Raw genomic sequence first — 12,950 nt, 5'->3', positions numbered from 1 at the left:
CCATCCCTGCCAAAAAATTACCTTTACTCTCCTCTGTCACTGATGCTCAATATCTAGTGCCACAAAACCCTGACTTACTACAGAACTATAACCGACAGCACATGAACAGCTGTGCTTCATCATAATAAGTTCAATCTTTCATCTCAATACTGATAGTTATCAAACAAATAACCAATGCACAATAATACTATTTGTATTAACAATCTTGAAAACTGTACACATAACTTAGTTACAAGACCAAATCATCCAGCAGTATCTTTCACATTTAGTGCAATTTAAGTCGTCATATGGACAAACATACAAGATAATGTGTACATCTTATATCATGCAAATTGTGTTGTAACACATCACTTTGGCAAAGTATGCTGTTGCCCAAAATCTGCCTAACCAACGAATGATGACTGTGACAGTTAAAAGTATTTTTATTAGTTAAGTAATTTAGAATCCTAAACATTTTGGAAATTATTGTTATTGTTTGTGGGTGTAAAATGGTATGGATGGGTGCAGCATATCTTCAAGGTGGGATGTTGTTGTTGATGATGATGATGATGGCAGTTTTACTGAACACTGTGGTACTTGCTGATCTGGCAATCATTCCATACAGCAGTGTCCTAGCTTGGAGAAGCAGAGGGCGCCATCAAGTAAAGAGTGTACTGAGAATGAAGATGACATCATGTTAAAAACAAGATATACTATCATTCTCGATCAAATAAACGGTAGCATTTGGTGATTGTACCTCAAGCTGTCTGTGTGAGATTTCACACTGACCTACAAAGCGACAATACTATAAAGAATCACTGTATTTGAGAACATGAATACACATCACATTAACATGAGAAGTGTTGTACTTATGAGATATGCTCAAAAAATTTTGGAACATTTATAATTTTGTGCCAATGTTGTGTTGGAGCAGAATGCGGTTGGCATCCCTGCACACACCTGTGTTTAATGTATAACTGCCAGAAGTTCCATCATTGTATGTCTGTTAGCTATTGTTCAGTGCTGTACTGAGTAGAGCATTATCTCACACCGTTTGCAAATTTCGAAATAGTGGAGTTAGAGTAGCAATGTGTCTGCATTAAATTTTGGGTGAAATTCAAGAAGACCTTTACAGAGGCACTCCAAATGATGCAGGAAGCCCATGATGACAAAAGGTTAACCCATACTCGATGTTACAAATTGTTCATATGGTTTAGAAATGGCTGGACAAAAGTTAAAGATGACCCTTGTTCAGGACGTCCTTCAATGTCTACCGACAATGCTCCTCACAGGAATTTCTACGAAAGGGTGCGTGCCAATAGAGGTCAGGTCAAATGTCACAGCAATGCTGATAGTTTTCTTTGACTTTGAACAATTAGTTCATCATGAACTTGTGCCACAGGGACAAACTGTTAACCAATGTTATTATTAGGGTATGTTATGATGCGTGTGAGGAAATGTGAGAAGGAAACAGCCCGAAATGTGGTGAGACAATTCATGACTTTTGCATCAGTATAACGCACCCACAAATTCACCCCTTTTGGTGCGTGACTATTGCACAAAAAACGAAATCACTGTGCTGCCTCATCCTCCTACTCTCCAGACCTTGCCCCTGCAGACTTTTTTTTATTTCCAAAGTTGAAAACCCCAATGAAAGGACGAAGATTTGCAAAGATAGACGAGATAAAAGAAAATTTGTAGACAGTGCTTCGTGCTATCCAGCAAGAGGTGTACCAAGACTGCTTCCAGAAGTGGAAATGGCATTGGAAGCAGTGTATCAATTATGGAGGACAGTATTTTGAAGGAGACCATGCTCAATAAGTAAAAGGTAAGCGTAGAAAAAAACTGTGGAGAAAGTTCCGGAATTTTTTGTACAGACCTCTATTTCAAAATTAGATACTTGAATGTACTCTTGACCTCCTGTGACTAATGAAGTCCAAGCTTTTCAAAATAAGCAGTCATGAAGAAATAACATCAGCAAATTAACAGCCTGAAGTTAATAGCTCACAAACAGAATAGCTGGCTAAAACCAATGAGCGCTGCAAAAGACAGTGAGTACCTACCAAAATTTAAATTAAGAAGCTCAGTCCAAGTTGAATATAATATCTTCAACAAATAGATTAGGCCATGTTACAGAACAGATGAATGAAAAGGCAATAAAGTAGTTGGAAAGTATTCCATATGATACTACAGTCTGTTGCTGTGCTGTGATCTTCAGTTCGAATATGGGTTGACACAGCTCTTCAAGGTAATCTGTACTGTGCGAGTCTCTTTGTATAATTACTGCAATCTCCATCCATTTGAATGAGCTTACTATTATTGAGCCTTGGTTCCCCACCATAATTTTTACCATCCACAATGCTCTCCTGCACCCAGTTAACTAGCCTTTAAACATGGAGTATTAAGAATTATGCATGAAGAAATTATTTTCATATTGTTAAACAAAAACACACACAATAACAATGAGCTCTCTCAAATAGCCACACATGAATAAACCATGAAATCATTCCAATAATACAGGGATAAATAAAAGCAATCAAACTACAGTAGATGCAATTCCATTACACACATTTCATGTGTTTTTCATCACTTTCAGTGAAACATAACTAAAATAATGTTCAAAAGTCCATTACCACATAATTTGTGAGATTACTAGCCAGGAATTCACAGTTACATGAGAAGTTTTCACACGCATGTTACATTCCCTTTCACTCACAATCAAAATGAAAAATGAACCTGGAAACTGAGAACCCATTGACGGAGATTCCTGAGGTTAGTGAGCTCACCAGAGATAGCCACAACTGAGCAACAATCATAACAACAATAATTCAATCCACTTCTTCACCTTTCATTAACCAACTCATGATTGACTGTTTCTGAAGCAGAATCTCAGAGAGATTTGTAACAAAATGACACAGAACATTTATTTCCATCAACTAACAGTTCTATAGTTCCATTCCTCCTAATCTCTAAGACTGCCCTAAGATTACCCCGACTTTTCCAATACATTAAAGTTGAGAATCCCAATTTTTCAAGCTTCCTCACAAAATATATTAATTTGAAAAATGCCGAATTGTCCTGTGGCTGAGAGGCCACACTGAGCTATAGGTTCCCCTTTAACTGGCAGGGTAGGTCAGTTCAAAAGTTACAGAGAGCCAAGGCAATATCTTCTCCCATAGTACCATACCTAATAAAGACTGTGGTTTTCAAACCAATCTTCTTCTCAATGACAACTTTCTTTATCTTTGCTATTTAATACAATTAATCACCAATTAAATATTTACTTACCTGCTCATCCAAATAGTCCATTAAGTCATTCAACTTGAATTTAATTTTGTTAGCTTTCAGACCATTTTTGAGGTCATTTAACCATACTGGTTCATACATTAAAATCTTTTCATGAATTTCTGGATTATTTATTATGAAATTTTGAACAGCTGTTTGCAAGTCCACTGTAGAATAAAAACCACCAATGTTACCATCCAAATTCTATACCAATAAAATTGCTATGCTTTACATTTCATTAAGAAAATTTAAGGATCATACCTTCGTGCGAAGCTTCACTTCTATTTTCACTAGTAGCACTCTGTTCTTGAAATATTTCATCATCATCTACTAGAATACTATAATCCTTGGAATTGTGGTTGCTGTAAACATAAGGTAGTTGACAATATATGGTAAACTATCACTCATCTTCAGTTATCATTAGTTATTACTGAATAAAACAACTAATTTACAACAAACTAAATGAAGAAATTATTAAAGACTCAGTGCTTAAGTATGAATAATGATGGCGATGATGATGATGATGATGATGATGATGATGATGATTAGAAAGCAGAAGGGAACATTGTAAAACTATCACGTTTCACCTTTCTTTTGTAGACTGTCATGCACAAATCAATTAATTGCATGGCTTAAAGAGAAGCACACTTTGTTTGGCTTTCTAGTGACCCTGGTATCTTACATGAATCTCGCATAGATCAAAATTTCCTCTCTATCCTAGCTCAACTTCCAGTATTGCAAGTGTCTCTATGTTTGTACAGAAGGTCAACCACATATGACAGCATAGATTTCATGTGATGTTACAACCTCTTACAGCTTTGTGGGCACCCTGCTCAGTCTGCACGGATGCAGGGACGGGCATTATTTGAATAAATTTCTATCTAGGCAATTATATGAATAATCACATAACTATAAAAAAATTTATTTATGAATAAATTGTTTGCAAGTAGAGGAACTATTCCTCTCTGTGAATACAAGGAATTGTTATCCATTACTTCTAATTAATAAGAGCATAACTACACTTTTTGTTCAATTATTAATCAGTCTTCACTTATGTACAACCAGAGTTCCTGTGGTACAGATTAGTTTCTCTCTGATAAATAATTCATTAGTACTTTACACAGGAAGAGTTCAGGGGATAAATTCCAGACTAAAGCTCTAAATGTCTGTGGTTCAGTTTCCCAGTGATTCTAGGATTTTTTCCTTGTCACTTATAAATTCCAAGAATGATTTGTTAATTGGTACATACCACGACCAATATGGCCACACCTTGTAAAGAACTGCAGCATTCAAACTAACCTTTGAGTTGAGGACAGTTTTGCTTATTTAGTTTATAAATGCTTTATAGTCAAACAGCCACAGAACCTGAACTACCAACAGACCAATTCAACCGATTTTGCACTTCTCAATAATTCTGTTCTTCCTTCCTTCCTTCTTTCCTCCCACTGCCAACATCAAGCGGAAGCACTGTGCATAATAAGGTAAGCATAAGAAAGCAGCCAATAGAAATTTAAAGTCTTCAATACCTTTCTCAATTGTACCAAGATTGCTAATGTTATGGGATGTATGTCTTGATATAATTGTGCAGATAGATATTTGTATTGCTATAAAATAAATTAACAAACTAAGGGGTCAGTGGTTGGTAATAATCAACATCAACAGATTTTAATCTAAAGTCTCCTTAAACTACGACATCAAATGGCCTGTATGAATGTAGCTCACTTGAAAACGAGACACCATACTCACTCATTCTTACTGACAGCAAGTTTTTCACACTTTTCAAGTTCAACGAGGAAATTTTTTGTGTATAACCAGTCAGTCCAGAACATTTTGAAACTCGACTGATGGAAAATACAGAAAAATTGGTGGCTTCAATGCTTCATGTGTTCTCTTGCACACAATACACAGAACATTCATAAAATGGGAAATCCAGGATGGAGTAATGACAATGTTATGAAAACGATAGATTGCTACTCACCATATAGTAGAGATGCTGAGTCATGCAAACAGGCACAACAAAAAGACTACTAAACAAGTAAGCTTTTGGCCAAAAGGCCTTCTGCTTGAATACAGGGTAATATGCAAGACAGAGATTACTGCTAAAACATTGTGCATAAGTTAATAACAGTGAAAAGCTAAGTGCACTGTACGTAATAGAGGTGGGAGGCGGGTGACGAAAAATAGACAGGCCAGAAAATGAAAGTTGTAGAAAACTAAAATGGAGTGAAGAAATGCTGAGCTGGAAGAAATTAACATAAATTAATGCCAGGTGGGTGGCGAGAACCAAGGACTTCTTGTAGCACTAGTTCCCACCTGCAGAGTTCTGAGAAACTGGTGTCAGGGAAGTTCCTCATTTGTTTTATTTTGAAAGCAACTGTCCGTTCATTTAGGAAGCCAGTCGGTCAGGCTATAGCTCTCAGCTGATATATGAGTATGAGTAAACAACAGTGTTTATCCTTTCCTGTGTTTTCCTCTTACAATATATATTAAATTTTGTGCGTGTTTTGTGTAAGAGGTTTACTCTCATGTTTTTGCAAGTGTAAATTCATTCAGTCTGTAATGCAATAGCTGCTCACTGAACATACAGCTACATAGCTCGTTAACACATCAGCATCCATTCGTGACACATCAGGAGGGTAGCAAGTTGCGTATCTAGAATGCTGTCCACTTTTAGTGTTTGCTTCTTCAGTTAGTCTTGTTCGGATGGCTATGATGTGTGCATGCTGTGTGTGGAAGCATGAGGAGATGGCCTCAGTTCGCAAACAGCTAAATGTGTTTCTGGCTACAGTCAATCACCTTCATGCTGCTGCCTCGGGATGCAGCGGTGGAAAAGAATCTGGCGTGTCACATGGAACGTCTCAGGTGTCACATGTTTTGCTCACGAGTTCTGCTTCTGAGGCACTTTCTACTGTACTCAATGCGGTGGATCCACCCTCACAGCAGGGTGAGTGGCGGGTGGTAATGCGTTTGCATTGATTGAGGCAGAGGGTCAATGTGGAGACTGGCAACCTGGCCTTGCCCACTGTGAGTGGACAAGGTGGCTACTCCTTCAGCAGGGTCCGAGCAGGCACACAGGGAGAAGGGTTTACTAGTTATTGGGAGGTCCAATGTTAGTCACGTTAGGCCCCTTAGGCGGACAGCATACAGGGCTGGAAAAAAAGCCAATGTGCATTCGGTACATCTGCCGGCGGGCGTCATCTGAGATGTGGAGGCGGCCTTACCACAGGCTACCGAGCATGCAGGGTGCTGTTATCCGCAAGTTGTGGCTCATGTCTTCACCAACAACACCTGTCAATGGGTTCTGATGTGATCCTCAGTCCGTACAGATGGCTAGCGGAGGTGGTGAAGACTATGGGCCTTGCGTGCGGGGTGCAAACACAGCTCACAATTTGCAGCATCATTCCCAGAGTTGATCAAGGTCCTTTGGTTTGGAGCCGAGTGGAGGGTCTCAACCAAAGGCTTCATTTACACTGTGATGGTCTTGGCTGCAGATTTCTAGACCTGCATCATCGTGTGGAGACTTATAGGCTCCCCTTGTAGGTCAGGGTTCTACACAAAGGAAGCAACTTCTCAGGTAGCAGAGTACTTGTGGAGTACATATGAGGGTCTTTAGGCCAGGCAATAGTTTCAGGTCCTCTGATGAGCTGGAAAGTCAACTGAGTCGCCTTCTTAAATGAAGTATTAAAAGCAGTGGATGATAAACAACACGTATCTGGGATATTTCTGGATCTAAGTAAAGCCTTTGATGGAACTGAGCATGGCATTCTCTTGTGTAAATTAAGTAATTATGGACTCAGAGGACAGTCTAGAAAGTGGATCCAGTCGTACCTCAGTAGTCATCAGCAGATTTCAGAAATAAAACACAAAGATAATAAAACACAAAAAATTTTTAGTTTTTACAGTGATGAGCAGAATGTCAAGTATGAAGTCTCACAAGGGTCAGTTCTAGGACCTGTCCTATTTCTGCTGTATGTAAATGACTTGGTAAGTAAAATACATGATGGAACCACTGTACTGTTTGCAGATGAGACTAGGGTCATTCCATGTCAGTTCAATGAGGGGCTCCAGCTCATAGTCTCAGATTTGACTGAAATTCAGTACACTAATTCTACCATCCCCCCCCATGAACCAAGGACCTTGCCGTTGGTGGGGAGGCTTGCGTGCCTCAGCAATACAGATGGCCATAACGTAAGTGCAACCACAATGGAGGGGTATCTGTTGAGAGGCCAGAAAAACGTGTGGTTCCTGAAGAGGGGCAGCAGCCTTTTCAGTAGTTGCAGGGGCAACAGTCTGGATGATTGACTGATCTGGCCTGGTAACACTAACCAAAACGGCCTTGCTGTGCTAGTACTGTGAACGGCTGAAAGCAAGGGGATACTACAGCCATAATTTTTCCCGAGGGCATGCAGCTTTATTGTATGGTTAAATGGTGATAGTGTCCTCTTGGGTAAAATATTCCGGAGGTAAAATAATCCCCCATTCGGATCTCCAGGTGGGGACTACTCAAGAGGACACTGTTATTAGGAGAAAGAAAACTGGCATTCTACGGATCGGAGTGTGGAATGTCAGAGCTCTTAATTGGGCAGGTAGGTTAGAAAATTTAAAAAGGGAAATGGATAGGTTAAAGTTAGATATAGTGGGAATTAGTGAAGTTCGGTGGCACGAGGAACAAGACTTTTGGTCAGGTGAATACAGGGTTATAAATACAAAATCAAATAGTGGTAATGCAGGAGTAGGTTTAATAATGAATAATAAAATAGGAGTGTGGGTAAGCTACTACAAACAGCATAGTGAACGCATTATTATGGCCAAGATAGACATGAAGCCCATGCCTACTACAGTAGTACAAGTTTATATGCCAACTAGCTCTGCAGATGATGAAGAAATTGATGAAATGTATGATGAGATAAAAGAAAATATTCAGGTAGTGAAGGGAGATGAAAATTTAACAGTCATGGGTGACTGGAATTCAAGAGTAAGAAAAGGGAGAGAAGGAAACATAGTAGGTGAATATGGATTGGGGCTAAGATTAGATTAGATTAGATTAGATTTACTTTCATTCCAATTGATCCGTAGTGAGGAGGTCCTTCAGGATGTGGAACATGTCAGAAAAACAACAATACATGACAAATATTTACAACTAAAACAAATAAGCTAATGTACCATTCCACAGGTCCCAAGTGGAATGATCGTCATTTTTTAATGAACACTAAAAGTCATTTTACAAATACTAATGCACTGAATTTAAAATAAAAAAGTTTTTCATTTATTTATAAGGTAATAAACATGTAATACAACTACTGTAATACTTATTTACAATGAACACATTACTGCACTGAAATGGTGCAGAAGTTAGATTATACTTACACACACACACACAAATTTTCAATGAACACATTACTGCACTGAAATTGTGCAGAAGTTATGTTGTACTTATATACAAATCAGTTGGTTTTACTAAGAAATTCATCAATGGAGTAGAAGGAGTTGGCCACCAATAAATCCTTTAGGCTTCTCTTAAACTGAATTTCATTGGTTGTTAAGCTTTTTATGGCTGCTGGCAAGTTAGTGAAAATGTGTGTTCCTGAATAATGCACACCTTTTTGTACAAGACTAAGTGACTTTAAATCCTTGTGAAGATTATTCTTATTTCTAGTATTGATTCCATGAATTGAGCTGTTGGTTTGAAAAAGTGATATATTTTTAAAGACAAATTTCATTAAGGAATAAATATATTGAGAAGCTGTAGTTAGTATCCCTAGTTCCCTAAACAGGCTTCTGCAGGATGTTCTTGAGTTCACACCACATATAATTCTTACTGCACGTTTTTGTGCCCGGAAAACTTTAGCTTGGCTTGATGAATTACCCCAAAAAATAATCCCATATGACATTATGGAATGAAAGTAAGCATAGTATGCCAGCTTTTTCATTTTTATATCCCCTATGTCTGACAAAATTCGCATTGCAAACAGAGATTTGTTAAGACGCTTCAGCAGTTCTGTGGTGTGCTCCTCCCAGTTGAATTTATTATCAAGCTGTAATCCCAAGAATTTAACACTGTCCACTTCTTCTATCTTCTTGTCATCGTATGTTAGACATATACTCTTGGGACACCCCTTACAAGTTCTGAACTGCATGTAGTGTGTTTTTTCAAAGTTTAGTGACAAAGAATTGGCTAGGAACCAGTGATTAATGTCCACAAAGATTTTATTGGCTGATCTTTCTAAGACTACACTTGATTTGCTATTTATTGCAATGTTTGTGTCATCGGCAAACAAAACAAACTTGGCATCTGGTAATGTTACTGATGAGAGGTCATTGATACACACAAGAAAAAGTAAGGGCCCCAAAATGGAACCTTGTGGGACCCCACATGTAATTAGTTCCTAGTTGGATGATGCCTGATAGCTTGATACATGTCTCTTTCCTAATAACACCCTTTGTTTCCTGCCAGAGATATAAGATTTGAACCATTTTGCAGCATTTCCTGTTACACTATAATATTCTAGTTTACTTAAAAGGATATTGTGATTTACACAGTCAAATGCCTTTGACAGATCACAAAATATACCAGTTGCCTGCAATTTTTTGTCTAATGAATTAAGCACAGTTTCACTGTAAGTGAAGATAGCCTTCTCAATATCAGAATCTTTTAGAAATCCAAACTGTGACTTTGACAGTATGTTATTTGAGATAAGATGGTTATAAAGACGACTGTACATTACTTTTTCGAAAATTTTTGAGAATGCTGGCAGAAATGAAAGAGGAAGCCGCCTGGTAGAATTATGCGCAGAGCATAACTTAATCATAGCTAACACTTGGTTTAAGAATCATGAAAGAAGGTTGTAAACATGGAAGAACCCTGGAGGTACTAAAAGGTATCAGATAGATTATATAATAGTAAGACAGAGATTTAGGAACCAGGTTTTAAATTGTAAGACATTTCCAGGGGCAGATGTGGACTCTGACCACTATCTATTGGTTATGAACTGTAGATTAAAACTGAAGAAACTGCAAAAAGGTGGGAAATTAAGGAGATGGGACCTGGATAAACTGACTAAACCAGAGGTTGTACAGAGTTTCAGGGAGAGCATGAGGGAACAACTGACAGGAATGGGGGAAAGAAATACAGTAGAAGAAGAATGGGTAGCTCTGAGGGATGAAGTAGCGAAGGCAGCAGAGGATCAAGTAGGTAAAAAGACGAGGGCTAGTAGAAATCCTTGGGTAACAGAAGAAATATTGAATTTAATTGATGAAAGGAGGAAATATAAAAACGCAGTAAATGAAGCAGGCAAAAAGGAATACAAACGTCTCAAAAATGAGATCAACAGAAAGTGCAAAATGGCTAATCAGGGATGGCTAGCGGACAAATGTAAGGATGCAGAGGCTTATCTCATGAGGGGCAAGATAGATACTACCTACAGGAAAATTAAAGAGACCTTTGGAGAAAAGAGAGCCACTTGTATGAATACCAAGAGCTCAGATGGAAACCCAGTTCAAAGGGAAGAAGGGAAAGCAGAAAGGTGGAAGGAGTATATAGAGGGTCTATAAAAGTGTGATGTACTTGAGGACAATATTATGGAAATAGAAGAGGATGTAGATGAAGATGAAATGGGAGATACGATACTGCGTGAAGAGTTTGACAGAGCACTGGAAGACCTGAGTCGAAACAAGGCCCCGGGAGTAGACAACATTCCATTAGAACTACTGATGGCCTTGGGAGAGCCAATCCTGACAAAACTCTACCATCTGGTGGGCAAGATGTATGAGACAGGCGAAATACCCTCAGACTTCAAAAAGAATATAATAATTTCAATCCCAAAGACAGCAGGTGTTGACAGATGTGAAAATTACCGAACTATCAGTTTAATAAGTCACAGCTGCAAAATACTAACACGAATTCTTTACAGATGAATGGAAAAACTGGTAGAAGCTGACCTCGGGGAAGATCAGTTTGGATTCCGTAGAAATGTTGGAATATGTGAGGCAATACTGACCTTACGACTTATCTTAGAAGAAAGATTAAGGAAAGGCAAACCTACATTTCTAGCATTTGTAGACTTAGAGAAAGCTTTTGACAGAGTTGACTGGAACACTCTCTTTCAAATTCTAAAGGTGTCAGAGATAAGATACAGGGAGGAAAGGCTATTTACAATTTGTACAGAAACTAGATGGCAGTTGTAAGAGTCGAGGGGCACGAAAGGGAAACAGCGGTTGGGAAGGGAGTGAGACAGGGTTGTAGCCTCTCCCCGATGTTATTCAAACTGTATATTGAGCAAGCAGTAAAGGAAACAAAAGAAAAATTCGGAGTAGGTATTAAAATCCATGGAGAAGAAATAAAAATTTTGAGGTTCGCCAATGACATTGTAATTCTGTCAGAGACAGCAAAGGACTTGGAAGAGCAGTTGAATGGAATGGACAGTGTCTTGAAAGGAGGATATAAGATGAACAACAACAAAAGCAAAACGAGGATAATGGAATGTAGTCGAATTAAGTCGGGTGATGCTGAGAGAATTAGATTAGGAAATGAGACACTTAAAGAAGTAAAGGAGTTTTGCTATTTGGGGAGCAAAATAACTGATGATGGTCGAAGTAGAGAGGATATAAAATGTAGACTGGCAATGGGAAGGAAAGCATTTCTGAAGAAGAGTACTATGTTAACACCGAGTACAGATTTAAGTGTCAGGAAGTCGTTTCTGAAAGTATTTGTATGGAGTGTAGCCATGTATGGAAGTGAAACATGGATGATAAATAGTTTGGACAAGAAGAAAATAGAAGCTTTCAAAATGTGGTGCTACAGAAGAATGCTGAAGATTATATGGGTAGGTCACATAACTATTGAGGAGGTATTGAATAGAATTGGGGAGAAGAGGAGTTTGTGGCACAACTTGACAAGAAGAAGGGACCGGTGTGTAGGATATGTTCTGAGGCATCAGGGGATCACAAATTTAGCACTGGAGGGCAGCATGGAGGGTAAAAATCATAGAGGGAGATCAATAGATGAATACACTAAGCAGATTCAGAAGGATGTAGGTTGCAATAAGTACTGGGAGATGAGAAGGCTTCCACAGGATAGAGTAGCATGGAGAGCTGCATCAAACCAGTCTCCGGACTGAAGACCACAACAACAACAACAACAACAACAACAACAACAACAACAATTCTACCATGTGTGGAACACTTGTTTACAAAGTATTAGTTTCCCCTGCCAATTAGTTCCAGAATTATGACTTGTGAACGAAGGTGGCGTGACCTGGAAATTGCAACCCGCATATGGCAATCTATCTTCAGACCCAACCTCAGGTCTTAACTTTGGAACTATTCCGCACAGTCCAGTGAAATTTTTACAACCCAGTAACATCCATTTAGAGAACACATTCCATGAATCAAAACACCAACAACATATTTCTGAGGGAAAATAAAAAATTCCAAAATTTGATTAAAAAAATGTAATACGTTAAAAGGTACATATTGTAGGTGCCCTCTATGCCAAATATAATTCACTCAAAAAGGGTATAAATTTTTTTGTGGTAAGCTTAATGTGGCCTAAACACACACAGAACTCATCATGCCCATATCAGTCACAAAAACGGAGTTACATGCACATGAAAATTCAAAAATTTGAAAAATTACCTGAAAAACATAGATTTTCGAAGTGTGGAAGCACAAAAGGGACAAGTGGTATC

General features: G+C 38.4%; 1 protein-coding gene across 2 annotated transcripts in view; it reads right to left on the bottom strand.

Moving 5' to 3' along the window:
• The window catches only part of LOC126092530 (uncharacterized), a 205,691-nt gene that overhangs the window by 14,938 nt on the left and 177,803 nt on the right, over positions 1-12,950 (bottom strand). For both annotated transcript variants that reach the window (XM_049908158.1, XM_049908157.1), the window contains exons 9-10: positions 3,526-3,626; positions 3,268-3,431 (exon numbers count right to left, since the gene is read on the bottom strand). In XM_049908158.1, coding sequence (XP_049764115.1) covers positions 3,268-3,431; positions 3,526-3,626 — 265 coding nt within the window. The remainder of the gene's footprint in view (positions 1-3,267; positions 3,432-3,525; positions 3,627-12,950) is intronic.

The sequence above is a fragment of the Schistocerca cancellata genome, chromosome 7, assembly GCF_023864275.1.
Source record: "Schistocerca cancellata isolate TAMUIC-IGC-003103 chromosome 7, iqSchCanc2.1, whole genome shotgun sequence".
In the NCBI taxonomy this organism is placed as follows: Eukaryota; Metazoa; Arthropoda; class Insecta; order Orthoptera; family Acrididae; genus Schistocerca; species Schistocerca cancellata.
This window is presented reverse-complemented; position numbering and strand designations above follow the sequence as displayed.